The 14,100-nt window shown below is 42.0% G+C and overlaps 2 protein-coding genes across 2 annotated transcripts in view; one reads left to right on the forward strand and one right to left on the reverse strand.

Moving 5' to 3' along the window:
- Window positions 1-342: 342 nt before the first annotated feature.
- Window positions 343-3,784, reverse strand: ATG12 (autophagy related 12). The gene is made up of 4 exons (XM_075079071.1): window positions 3,604-3,784; window positions 3,319-3,455; window positions 1,813-1,875; window positions 343-1,434 (listed from the first exon to the last, which is right to left on the reverse strand). The coding sequence occupies exons 1-4, from the start codon at window positions 3,782-3,784 to the stop codon at window positions 1,375-1,377; spliced, it is 441 nt and encodes a 146-aa protein (XP_074935172.1). The 3' UTR covers window positions 343-1,374.
- Window positions 3,785-3,927: 143 nt separating this feature from the next.
- The window catches only part of AP3S1 (adaptor related protein complex 3 subunit sigma 1), a 30,548-nt gene continuing 20,375 nt past the window's right edge, over window positions 3,928-14,100 (forward strand). The window contains exons 1-3 of the mRNA XM_075079070.1: window positions 3,928-4,128; window positions 7,448-7,539; window positions 11,136-11,247. Of these exons, the coding sequence (XP_074935171.1) occupies window positions 4,060-4,128; window positions 7,448-7,539; window positions 11,136-11,247 (273 nt within the window). The 5' untranslated portion in view covers window positions 3,928-4,059. The remainder of the gene's footprint in view (window positions 4,129-7,447; window positions 7,540-11,135; window positions 11,248-14,100) is intronic.

Below are 14,100 nucleotides of genomic sequence, written 5' to 3' on the forward strand. Positions count from 1 at the left end.
GGTTTTCCACTTAAGAAGTGGTAAAATATATCAAGCGATTTATGCAGCAAGCATTCAGGGCATGCACCTGCGTTGCTGTGCCATAAATGCAGGCTGCATGCAAACTGCAGCCACATCAGTAAGTTAAGCTGTGTATTTGTTCCCCAGAAGTCCTCTAAGGGTGCAAACAATCAAATACACAGGTTGCAGAGGCCACATAAGAGCCACTTATACGTGAAGGAGCAATGAACAGCTAAAGACTGACGTACAGCATGCTTTAAACTAGAACAGGCTGTTTTGCCTGTATGTGCTGAAGAAGTGGATTATGTCAGGGATTAAAACTGCCATCCAGCATAACAACACTTTGCAAGCAAACAGCTAACATTTAATTTAGTACAGGTTAAACCAACATAAAAGACTGTACAACAGACATTTAAAATAAACCCAAAAAACCCCAAACCCTCCAATAAATAAAAGCAAAGATCTAGCCTAGTAAAGGTATCAAGTTCCCTCCAGGATTTAAAAAAAAAAAAAAAGAGGAATCCTTATTATGTTATGACTTAGCAGAAGGATATAAAGTACATTCTATTTTGTTCATGGAACATGTAGCTGGTGAAACAGGACAATAACAGCAGCTGAAAGAAGACTATATGGTGTAGGCTTTTTAGCCCTTCATGTCTATGTCTTCATTAATTGAAAGATGCAATAGCTAGTTTCATGATTTGACTAATGACACTAGTCATGAAACAGTGCCAGAAGAAACACATTGGCAACTGCTGAAGCATTCAGCCTTCAATAAACACTTACAATACTAACATGATGAAGGCACGGGGTGAAGTAATTAGATTATACATCAATACCTACACATTAGTTATAAGAAAAAAATCAAAACACTGTCTTGCAATGACATGAGATAATGCATGTTCAAGATGAAGCCTTCATAAAGAACAGAACGCACGTAACAGATGTACAACACATCAGAAAAACAGAATCCCAGGCTACATGTACAATAAACGTCCCTTTTAATAAAAAGGAACTTTTATCTTCAGTACATCATAGAGAGTGACAGACCTGCCCAGTCCTCCAGACAACTATGAAATAGTTCCCCCTCAGATACAGCAATTGAGAACTTGGCAGCAAGAATGCTGGCTCTGCTCTATCGATGGCAGATGCACATTTTCTTTCTGTACCCCAGATGCACATCAGAAAAAAGCTACATGATCAGATAGCCTAGATAGCTCTTCTTTTATGCTGTCATATGCATATTTTTATAAATGTAGTCATATGCAGAAATGCCAAATTCCTTCTTTGTGTGTGTTTACAGGTTGAGTTTAAGAAAGATAGTCCCTTTTCCATTTTTGAAGACAACACCTAAATAACTGTATTGCTTGTCATTCATCCCCATGCCTGAGTTTTGCAATAATGCAGTACAAGCTTGCCATCGCTTCCAAAACACTGCAAGAAAGAAAAAAAAAACCAAAACAAGAGCCATTAGATTATTCATCGGCTAGCATATACGTGAAGCAAAACAAACAACAACCCCCCCCTACCAGAAAACTGTGTCATGGACTACTGTTACTGATAACAAATTTCTCCATCATAATGGGAGGCATGACAACATACTGCATGCAAAGGAATGCACTTCCAGAGATTGTATGAAGTCATGTCTCTTTAAATCAGATTCATACAGATCTGCAAATATAAACTCCATTACATTAAGTGCAAGAGATTACCAGCATAGCTAGGGGCAGTAACAGACTTCTTCATGTGCCAGAATTGTACTGACACATTCTGCTAAACACATTTGGAAAGGATATTTAAGATGAAAGTCACCTCATAGAGGGTCCCAACTTCTTGGTCTGGAGATGGAGCAAAAGACTGGTTTACATATATGAACTGCAAGAAAAGAAACCAAAGATGGAGATGTCCCATAGATCTCACAGATCACATAGAAGAAACATTCTGCAGCCAGAGGTGGGTATATCTGTCCTCTGCTCACCATTTATTTTATAATCTTTAGAGTCCACACCAAAATGCCACAAATTAGTATTTTCACTTTAGGGTGGATGGTCAACATGACTTCCAGGAGTCAATTCTCACTGGCCAACCAGACCAAGCCAAAGCAAGCTGACTGCCTTCTCCTGCAAGTTGACCCATTAGTCTCCCACTCAGCAGCATGCAGTGAACTCACTGGTTAGTTCTTGCTCTTATTTCAAGTATCCAAACAATTCCTGCTATTCCAAATTTGCTCAGTCAGAATAGCAGTCACAAAACAATATTTTGTTCTGTTTTAAAGTCATCCTTCTCACCTCCTGCTCAAAGGATATACATGCATATAGTAGCTAGTCCATGACATCAAAGAGGGTCATGGGATCTGCAGTGTGAGATGACAACATGTAGTAAGGAATCATGTGCTATTTCCAAAGAAGAGTCACAGAATTCCTAGGGCTTTGTTCCTGAAGTATAGCCTTAAGCTTAAACTGCGCCAGAAGACTCCATGCTTCTGTATTTTTTTCCTTAGACAATGAGATGGCAATTAATGAATTAAACTGTTCAGAACAGTAAATACCTGAACTATTACTCTCCTTTCAGATATTAAGCCTCAGGAATAAGAATCCCTTCATGATTTCAAGGTGAAGGAGAAGGCCAGTGAGACCATTTACACCTATATGCTTAAATAAGAGCCTCCACACCAAGAATAGAGTGATTTCATCTACACTTCAGCTACACATTTGACTATTTTAGTGGGTCTAGCTTTAACTTTACATCTTAAATGAAAATTCTGAAGTGTATGGATGTTAAGAGTTTACTGCTAATCAAAAAAATTGGTACAATCCTATTTCTGAATCTGTTCCAGCTCTTCCAATGTTGTCAGAAGGCCACTTGGGCTTCACAGGAAGCCACACATAAACAGTACCAGTAGCGTGCGAACTATCAAACTGCAAACGTTTCCAAGCTACCCATTTTAAGAGAAATCAGTCTTATGACAGTAATTAAACTGTCTGAGAAGCAAGTTCTGGAAGCAACAGACACTGATATTCAGAAAATCAACCCCAAAGGCTTTACACTTTTTCCAAGCACTCCTTCCACATACCTGACCTCTACAGTTTGGCAGCCCCAAGGTTGGAGCTGAGCACCTGAGTGCACCCAATTTGTGGCTCGTCTCAACCTTGGGCTGCGGTGCGTGCTCTGAAGGGTTTTACAGCCGCCCCCGCGCCAAATTTCCAGCCAAGAACCGTCGCCTGCATCCAGGCAGCTCCCCCGCTGGGTGTGACTGCCCGGACACAGGGTACTGCCCCAGCGACCCGCGGGGCACGCCGCGCCACGCCGGGCCCCTACCAGCTGCTCGGAGGCCATCAGCTTGAGGAACTTTTTGATGAAGTCGACGAGGCCCTGGATGGTGCGTGTCCGCTCCACGGCCCACTTCTTCGTCTTCATGATGGGGGTGTCGCCCACGGCCTTCAGCAGGACGTCAACTGCGGGGAGGGGCGCGGTGAGGACACCGCCCGCCCCGCCCCCCATTGGCCGGGGCCGCCGCTCCCACCACCCATTGGCCAGCACACCTGCCCATCACCGCGCGAAGCCCGCCCTCCCACCCACTACAGCGACTCCTCGCCCCGTTACTTTTCTTTTTGGTGTCGCCCGCGGGCTCCTCGGTGCCCGGCGAGCCGGCGGGAGGCAGGGCAGCGTCGGCAGCCCCCGCCGCGCCTGCGCCTGCACCCGCACCCTCCGGGGCGTCCTCCCCGCCCTCGCCGCGGCCCTCGCTCTGAGGCGAGGAGGGCAGCTGCTCCTCCGCTTCCGCCATCCCGCTCCACGCCTGGCAGGAGGAAGTGACGCCAGCGCGTAGGCGTTTTGTCCCACTCGGGACTCCACCCTTCCCGTCAGGTGGCAGGGAGGGGCGCGTCACGTGCGGCAGGCAGTTCCGCCGCGAAGGGCCGGCGGTCGCCGGCGAAGTGGTGCGCACGACCCGCCGCCGCCCCGAGAGCGGGGGGCGGGGAGGAGAGGACGGGGAAGAGGAAGAAGAAGAAGCAGGGTGCAGCGTAGCGAGTCCGGCGGCCGCCGCCTCCCCCTCGCCTGGCCATGATCAAAGCCATCCTCATCTTCAACAACCACGGCAAGCCGCGTCTCTCCAAGTTCTACCAGCGCTATGTACGGGCGGGGCGGGGCGGGGCTTGGGGGGTGTCGGGCCGTCCGCGGGCCCGTCCGTTGCGGGCGCGGCCGTGGGGGGTGCGGGGGATGTGCGTGTGTCTGTCCGGGTGCGCAGGCCCGGCCGCGCCGCCGCGCCGGCGGCGTCGTGAGGAAATGGAGGGTGGTGAGAGCCGGCCGTGAGGGCGAGCGCGGATTGAAAGCAAGCCGTTTATCGCAGCCGATGTTCTTTCCGCTGGGAGCTGCCCTTCAGCAGCACGGAAGGTGAGGGAAGGCAGGCTCGGTGGACGGCAGGCCCGGTTCTCTGAGCATATTTGTGGAAGCCCTTCTGTGGATCTCTGCCGTGCTTCTCAGCCCGGCGTGCGGCCCCTCTGGTGTACTGCTGCCGGTCTCCATGCTGTGGCAGAGGTTTAGAAGCAGGAAGATAAGTTTTACGGGACCCATAGGTTCCATAAGCAGAGCCTTTTCCTTTGGAAACTTTCAGAGGACTGTAAAGTTTCACGTTTACATGAAAAAGGAACGTAATGAAGTCAGAAAGTATATTGTCTTACGCTAGATAGGGCAAGTAGTAAAGCAGGTCTGAAAACGCAGCATGAGCACTTGATCTGAATGAAGAGAGAGTGCAGCCACAGGGAATTACAAAATAACGTGGAAACACTTGATGTAATTCCAGGATACGAGCTTTTAAGGTGATGGTTTGATCATGTACTGTACTTGCTAGCAAATAGGCTAAGGTCTGCTTGGGATTACCTTGGACATTAAAACACAATAAAAGAACTGATGCTTCCCAGACGTATGTAGGCAAAACATTATTCTTCAGTAGCGGTATTACTTACTTGGATTTGTGACCACTTACTTGCAATTCTGGCTATTACAGAAGTCATATTTAACTTTATTGGAAGGGATGTATCTTCTACAACTGAGAGCAGAAATGATGACTGTGACACTTCAGTTTGCACTGTCAGGCTTTTGATTAAAGGAGTGCAACTGATACAGGTCATTGCTATGGGTGACTGAATCAGATCCCTTCTCCTTAGAAAGGCAATATTGGGAAATTCTAATATATGTTTATGAGCGTGTTTTTTTCTTTCTCGTCAGTCTGGGTTAACAAGCAGCTGTCTTTTGTTTACCATTTCTAATATAAAATTTAAAATGGAATATTCTCACCTACACGTATTGATAAGCATTCCCCTTGTGTGCATCCCCACTCTCTTCTTGATAACTTCCACTGCAGAGCTATGGTAACTTTCTGAAGAAGTTTTTTTTGTTGTTGTTTCTTTTGGGTTTTTTTCCTGTCAATGTGGAGGTAACAATTAAATGGCTAGATGAAAGGCTTTGGAAAGGTATGCAAAACTTGCATTAATGTGAAACAATTAACGTCTGTTCTCATTTTCCATTCAAATGTAATTATCTTTTTGTGTCTTCTGTTACTGTTGTGTAACCAAAGTCTTGGGAGGGAGAAGAAGCTGGGGAAGGAGAGGATTGAATGGCAGGAGGATACCAGATTTTTCTTTCTGCTCTGCTACTTTCATAATGGGAAGTAGAATAAATCCTCAATGCTTAAAGTAGGGTAATATGTCTGTATAAACAGAACGCCTTGGCACTTTGAAAATGTGATATAAAATTAAACTAAGAAACTACGTGATTAGGAGATTTCCCTAAAGCTTTGTGGTGCACAAAAACAGGAGCAATTGTCTTGATCATCTTTCTGTGTGTGACTTCAATAAGGCAGGTTTATTTGTGGGCTTTTTGAAACTTATGCATACTTCGATGTTGATTGAACCACTACTGGAGGCAAATCTCTGGGTTTTTTCTACAAGTGAAAGCATCTCCTGCTTTCTAGAGAGATTGACTTGGTCAGATACGTGAAAGAGGTGTGTGTTTGTTTGCTTCATGATACTAAAACTTAGAGAATGGGTGTAACTTCTTTCCCTGATATATATGAGAATGAAAAGAGTTTCTCCTGTGTAAAATGAAGTTAATAATCTCTTGCAATTAGGTAGCAAAATAAGTAATGGCAATTAAATAGGAAGATGGGTGTGCCATGGTTTTATGTTTCAAAATATAGACCCGTGGCCATAATTTCAAAGTTAAAAATAAGTTTCTGAACAACTTTGTGAGTAAAGGCAGATTCTGGAAACAAATATTTCACAAACTCAGTATCTCAGTTTCTTAAGGAAAAAAGACAAACTGTCTCTTTCCAGCTACCACAGAAAATACCGGAGAAGTAACTGAGATAACTGCAGCAGAACAATGCAGGCACGATTTAAGGAACACAAACTGTAGAAGCTGAGGAACCTGCACTTCTCGTTCTGTGTTTTATGGAGCAATTTACTTCTGATGGAGCTTTTTGCTGATGTATTTGTGGATTCTAGAAGTTGCTTGTAAATTAACACATGAATTTAAGGTGACGAGTGCAGACCACACCAATGCCAGGCTTTGTTTGCTTAGAAGTCATGCAAGGTGCTGCACTGTTCTAGCTGAAATCACTTTTAAGATATGTGCGCCAGTTTTGCTTAGAGTCTTTGTTCATACAACGATTTAAAATGCTGACCTACATGCCTGGGCAGGGATGAGAGCTATCTATGCTTGATAAGTTTAGGGTTTTGTGCCATAAAACAAATGCAGGATTTGAGGAATCCTATCTACATTTTTTGAGTATGGAAGTAGAGACTTATAAAAATGAGTCCACTCTTACGGAAGAGTAGCAAAAGCAAGTGTGCAGGAATGATGGGGTCACAGTGGAGACTCAGGAAGAGTCAAGTGAATTCAAACTCAGAAGTGATGTTTCTTATCCGCTAGAAGGAAAGTTAATGGCTTAGAAGAAACTGTTGCTCATGATGCTGTTATATTTTAAGCTTTTTCTGGGAGAGTTATGTATTGTGGGATTTTTAGCTTCCCCACCCCCTTTAACCCTTTGAGACTGTTTTCCCCCTTGTTCATGGGTCAAAGTAGTTTCAAAGCATGTCTGTAGTTGTTCAGGCTATGGTGGAGACACAGAAAATTCAGAATACTTGAACAGACTTCCTGTTTATTTGAAGAAACTATTTTAAAATAGGTTTTCTTTAGAAGTTTCTTAAAAACAGTCTTTTTTTCACAGGTCTTACATCAGTAATGTATTCTACAGCTTAACTTGTAAAAATGTCTTTTTGTGTTGAAATGACAAAAACAACACTTAGCTCGTCAATCAGCAGATATAAAGCTTCAGAAGTAGATAGTTTGAGGGTGCTGATACACTTTATGTTCTATTTATTAGCTGGTGTGCTGTGCATTGTTAATTAATCCATTGTAGCCTGATAGCAAAATATGTTTTCTTTCATAGAGTGAAGATACACAGCAACAAATTATCAGAGAAACTTTCCATTTAGTTTCGAAACGTGATGAAAATGTCTGTAATTTCCTAGAAGGAGGATTGTAAGTATCGAGTTTGAAATAAATGCCCAGTACTTATCGCCTAGCAAATACTATTACTGCTGATTGCATATAACTGTTTTTACACTTGTAATGTAAATGCCATGTCACTTGAGATATTTTAATACACAACGAATAATATAATGTTGCAACAGATATACATATTATTTCTTAACTGAAGCATACATACATATATGCATCAAATTGAGTTAGGCGATAAAACTGATTTTTTTCTAGTGCTATAGCTAACACAGTGCCATATCTAGCGTAATAATTGTTTCAGACACAAGATGGGGAAGAAACAGGCAGACGATACCTAGTCAGTTTCCTAATAATCAAGCTAAAGATTTCTGGACTCATTTGAAGAGGCATTGGCATTTACCATACCCAATGAGAAAATGAAAATATTTTGTAGCTTTTGCTTTGATTTGAGCTCCCAAACTTGAGTGGGCAGCCTCTGCTAGTAGGATTCCTCAGCCTTTTTATCAGGGTTCAGGCTTGCTATATAAACTAGGAAGGGAAAAAAGGTTTAATATGTGCTAATTAATGCAGTTTCAACAAAGATTTTTTATTAATTTCGGTAGAGTAAGGTAGGGGGATAGCCAGACTCATATCTTCTGTCTCTAGAAGACACACAGAAAATATTCTTTCTTGAATCATCTTGGTTGTTTTTTCAACATGGTCTTGCTTCAGTTGAAGAGGAGAAATTCTGAAATGGAAGTGTTTAATTTTGAGATATTAGACATCAAGAGTAAGTAGCTACAAAGCCACCTTTTAGGAAGAGGGGTCATAATTGATGGAGTAAGCTCATGATCTCCAGTCTAAATGTAGAGAAGGTCATAGCCTGTTAAATATTGTGATTATGGAAATTTCTGAATACTGAAAGTTAGTATGCTGATTGCTAAATTTTCTGTGTGCAGAGTCACTCAAATGCTTAGCTGTACCATGTCGGCTATGATGTCTTTTTCCTGATCAAGAGGATTCCTGATTTTTTTATTTTTAAACCAAAATTGTTCTCTTCCAACTACTCAACTGGTGGTTCTATCGTTAGCTTCTTGGAGATGGTTTCAAGCTGAAAAGATGCCGGTTTGAATTCTGTAAGTGAAAGACAGAAGCCATTTGGAGCCTTCTAAAAAAATCACAGATGTGCACCAAAAGGAAGCTAAGACAGAGGACACAATTCTGGCTTTCCTTCTACTGCTCAATTCTGGAGATAATATTACAATGTATTTTTTTTCAGTGTATTTTCTTTTCAGGACAGGAATCACTTTATAGATCAATTTACCCAAAGGCCTCAACAATTTATATATACTAATTCTGTATACTGAAGTATTTGAAAGAATTGGGTAGATAAAGCATACAGAATGAAACTTTAACTGCCCTTTCTTTATACTTTTACTTTTATTTGTAATATTTTTGTCTGATACTTCTTAAACATAGTTCCTGCTCTTCAGGAGCAAAGGTTCCCTCTCCCCTCATGCAAGCATTGATGCACACCAATATGCTTAAGCAAAAGTGACCTGAAAGTTTTCTTGTTCTTTTTATTTATTTACATATTCTTTTCCTATGATGAAGGCAGAAACTAAAGGAATGAGTTAGTGCCCATGTATATACTCACCAACAGGTGATTTAGCTCTAGTACAGAATGAAGTGAGAATTAGGATGTTCATAGCCATGTAGGTTCAGGCTACAAAACAGAATCATGGAATCATTAAGGTTGGAAAAGACCTCTAGGATCATCAGGTCCAACTGTGAACCCAACACTACCATGTCTCCATTAACCATGCCCTGAAGTGCCATGTCTACGTGTTTTTTGAACACCTCCAGGATGGTGGACTCCCCCAGCTCTCTGGGCAGCCTGGTCCAATGCCTGACTGCTCTTTCAGTAAAGACATTTTTTCTGGTATCCAAAGATGCATCTTGAAGCCATTTCCTCTTGTTCAGTCACTAGTGACTTGTGAGAAGAGACCAACACCACCTCGCTACAGCCCCCTTTCAGGTAGTTGTAGAGAGCAATAAGGTCTCCCCTCAGCCTCCTCTTCTCCAGACTAAACAACCCCAGTTCCCTCAGTTGTTCCTCATAAGACCTGCTCTCCAGACCCTTCACCAGCTTCGTTGCCCATCTCTGGACATGCTCCAGCACCTCACGGTCCTTCTTGTCCTGAGGGGCCCAAAACTGAATGCAGTATTCAAGGTGTGGCCTCACCAGTGCTGAGTACAGGGGCATGATCACTGCCCTGCTCCTGCTGGCCACACTATTGCTGCTACAAGCCAGATTGCCATTGGCCTTCTTGGCCACCTGGGCACTGCTGGCTCATGCTCAGCTGGCTGTTAACCAACACCCCCAGGTCCTTCTCAGCCAGGCAGTTTCCAGCCATTCTGCCCCAAAACTGTAGTGTTGCCTTGGGCTGTTGTGACCCAAGTGCAGGACCAGGCACCTGGCCTTGTTAAACCTTATGCAGTTGGCCTCAGCCCGTCGATCCAGCCTGTCCAGGAACACAGTGTGTAGACCCTTCCTACCCTTGAGCCGATCAACGCTGCTGCCCAACTTGATGTTGTCTGCAAAGTTACTGTGGGTGCACTCGATCCCCTCATCCAGATCATTGATAAAGATATTAAACAAGACTGCCCCAGCACTGCACACTGGGGAACCCTGCTTGTGACCATCTGCCAACTGGATTTAGCTCTGTTCACCACAATTCTCTGGGCTCAGCAATCCAGCCAGTTTTTTACCCAGCAAAGAGTACACCTGTCTAAGCCCTAGGCAGCCAGCTTCTCTAGGAGGATGCTTTGGGAGACAGTATCAAAGGCTTTGGGCCTGTGACTGCTCAAAGCAAATGTCAATGATCTGAAGAACATCTCTTCCTATGATTTATGTACCTTGTTTGGGATCACTACTGCAGAAGAGTAGAAGGAAATACCTGTTTAGACCTCTTCTGTTCTTGTTCAGTAACTTGATGATTAGTGAGTCCATTCGAATTTAATTGCTTCTGCGACTTTAACATTGCAGCCCAAACTCTTAGTTGTAGTACAGTGTTATTTCTGAAGATATCAAACATTTTGTAGCACAAGAGTGTTACACATGTCCTTGGTTATTAAGTGGACCATAAACCCAATTTAAGGCTTTTTTCTGTAATCCAAATACCAGTCTGCTTTATAGTTTTCTTTTTCTGTTCCTGCTCCTTTAAGAAGGGCAGGGAAGGATTCATAGGCATACGCTCAGTTAATCTATAAAGCAGATTAATCCCTGTACAGTGCCCACTAGTGTGTAGTGGAGGCACATTTAATACCCATTTTTTGATGAAACTGCATGGTCAGTTTGAATTTATTTTTAATAAAAAGATGCATATGTTGATGTAATTATTATCCACATCGATAACAATAACTGTGCTTGTGTGTTAAATATAACTTGGTCTGCCTCAGTACTTAGCCTTCTTCCATTGTAATTATATCACAAAATAAAAGTTGTGATGTTGGTGGATTTGGGAGAACTCCAGCCAGCTGTTAACAACAGGCCTCCTTTAACTGAAGTAACTTTGGGGATTTGCCCAACTTATCTTGAGATGCTAACTAAGCTTTCCTGTTTTCTTTCTGTTTAGGTTAATAGGTGGATCTGATAACAAACTAATTTACCGACACTATGCCACCTTGTATTTTGTCTTCTGTGTGGATTCTTCAGAAAGTGAGCTTGGCATTTTAGACCTCATACAAGTAAGTTTTGGGTTTTTTTTTGTTTTTTCTGCTTCGTTTTTTGAATAAGTGGAATTCTAAGTACCTTAGAACTTCAGTATCTAGCTGTGTCTTTTTCTGTAATAATTGGAATTGAAGGTGGCTTTCATACTGTGCACACACCCAGAGTGTTGGGTATTACTTTCAGATTGTTCGCAGTTTTTTGGACTGTCTTTGAAAAAGTTGTTTCCCAAGTTCATGAGAAAGGAAGGAAATAGTACAGAACCTACTGAACAATCAGCAGCTGTGTTTTGCTGGAGCGTTTCAAAGCTTTGCTTTGGCTGCAGATAAAAGTGGGTTCAGACATTTGCTAGACAAGTTTAACACAGCTAAACTTGATATGTAAAGCTCTGGGTGTGTGTGTAAATACACACACACAGACACACACACATATATATATATTCACTACAAATATATAATAGATTAACACATCCAAAACCTCTTTGGATGAAACTTTCCTTGTGGCTTACAAGCTTTTGGTCAGGTATGCCTTAGAAAATGAGTGCAAGTGCTGCCCTAGGCATGTGTTCTGCACCAGGTGGGTGGGGAGAGGTGAGGAGAAAGAGAGCCACTACAGGTTCTTTCTGGGTCTCAGTGAGAAAGGCTTGACAATAAAATGGGTTAACAAGATAACTGTTTAATGAAACAGAATAAGAAGAGGAATGTAGATGGTAAATCTTACACACCTTCAGATGCTGGGCATCCTGTGTTCATGCAGCATCCAATGGAGCCCGGGTGGATTTTCCCATGGTGCGCTGTGCAGAGCAGATCCTGTCCACGGAGAGAAGCTCTCTCTTTTTAGGACCTTTGAGCTATTATATAATATCTCCTCATAAGAAAACAGTTCTGTTCCTAAAGCATGTTCTCATGAGAACTTCTTGCTGCACTTTGAGGTGTTGGCAAGGCCATGCAGGTGGTGTAACCACTGGTACCAAGTGGGAGCTGCCTGCAGGCTCCTCCGTTACGGTGAGCTGAGTTTATCCTGTAGCCAAAGAACTTGTGTGGTGCAGCACAGGCCTGTGCCTGTGCAGGTTAAGTGTTATGTGAATCACTAACTCCTAAACATGCAGCAGTCTCTTGGTTAGTATCAGTACATTTCACTCCTTGATCCACTCACAGTTTACCTTTTGCAAAGGTATTATAAGTTATAGATTGTATTAGTAAGATACAGGCTTCTCAAGCCCAGTAGAGCACACATGGCCTGTTCAAGATCACTAACTCCTCGAGTGCAATGTCTTCTGCAAGGCTGCCAATACAGCATGTGTGATTTAAACTGTTCAATGTGTCTATATTAACTCAGCAACAAAAGTAATGTCTGGTAATAGGAACACTCTTACGTCAAGAGAACTCTGACTACACCAGTGATTTTTCAACTCAAAAATTGCACATAAACAATTTCACTGATGATTGTTAGTATAGTCAGATGTGGCAAAAAATAGTTTCACACTATGAAGTGACGTATGTCACTACAGAAAATGGGTTGTGGAGATATACATACACATACTCATGCATTATATATATATATATTTGTATATCTGTATGCTTCACTTACTGTTAAGCCTTTCAAAAGCTTGCATATCAAGAGAATTGATTTATTACACAAGTAAAACCTGTGGTGTCCTGAGGCATGGGCCTGTATCTATTGATTATTTCACTGCAGCAAGCACTGTGAGCATTAAAGGCTTCACAAGTCCCCACGGTCTTTTCTTAGAGCCGAAGAGCTTCTCATAGTCACCTACAGTGCTCTTCTGGACAGCAGATACAAATTATCTTTCCCAAGTGGCTGTATGGGTAGCAGGGAGGGAAACTCTTTTTCTAGATTCTTACATCATCTTTGGTCATTAAAACATTCTGCAATATCTGAACAGTGCAAATTACTGAGTGAGGTACACAGTAACCTTACCTGTTCTTAGGAGTTTGCTGTTCAGAGTTGCTTAGTTGCTTGTTGCATAGTATGTCTTCTTACATGGAAGTGCTAAAATATTTATGAACTGATAAAAGAAGCATGTTAATATTTCATGTGCCTTAGGGATGTTTTTCAGAAATGGTGGGTATTATAAATATCTTGTGTTTAATCAGATAATAGCAGTAGGAAAGACTATCTAGGTCAATCAGTCTGATCTGTTATATATATATATATATATATAGTGGTCATATACCACTCTACCAGTTCAACTAAGATTTTATTCTTTACCATATATTAAAAATGTCAGTTCAGTAGCTTCCAGTTATTTCCAGTTACACAGTGCAACCTAAATTTTACTTTAAGATGTTGAAGCAATTGCTTGAGCTTACTACTGCCTATATTTGTATAGCCCTCCAACTATCTGAATTAGGGAGGTCTTAAACTTTTTTCTAAATTGCATTGCTTCTTGTGCCAGAAGTGCTTTGATGGATTTCGGTCCAGTCTTTTGATTTCAGTCTTTATATTTCACATCTTTTCTATTATGCCCCAGTGTTTAATTATATGCCGGTAAAATTATGTACCGTTTTTCTGGCCAGTGTGATTTTGTTTATAAATACAGTCTCACCACAGTACCTGCAGCTGTTCAGTATTCCCATTTCTCTAGATCATCATAATTCAACCATTTGATTATAGTAGGAAGTATACAGAGGTTAATTAAACATTTTTAATTTGCAGTCTGGCTCACAAGAAGGATCTGTTTAATCCTCTTAGCAGTGGCAGTCAGAGTTAAATGTATCTTTCATTGGAAAAGCATCCTCAGAAAGTTAATTATTACATCCCAACCACACATGCAATGCAGGCTGGCAGTATATAAGCATACACATCTACTCAAGCAAATAAGGTTTGTCTGGTTTTTGTTGAGAAGTGTT

Source organism: Phalacrocorax aristotelis, chromosome Z, assembly GCF_949628215.1.
Source record: "Phalacrocorax aristotelis chromosome Z, bGulAri2.1, whole genome shotgun sequence".
Taxonomy (NCBI): Eukaryota; Metazoa; Chordata; class Aves; order Suliformes; family Phalacrocoracidae; genus Phalacrocorax; species Phalacrocorax aristotelis.

Excerpts from the sequence above, each read along its gene's own strand:
- ATG12 (XM_075079071.1), bottom strand. The coding sequence starts at position 3,784 with ATGGCGGAAGCGGAGGAGCAGCTGCCCTCCTCGCCTCAGAGCGAGGGC. Across the intron at positions 1,876-3,318 it reads TGATGGCCTCCGAGCAGCTG|TTCATATATGTAAACCAGTC; the intron begins GTAGGGGCCCGG and ends CTTTTCTTGCAG. Across the intron at positions 1,435-1,812 it reads AAGTTGGGACCCTCTATGAG|TGTTTTGGAAGCGATGGCAA; the intron begins GTGACTTTCATC and ends TCTTTCTTGCAG.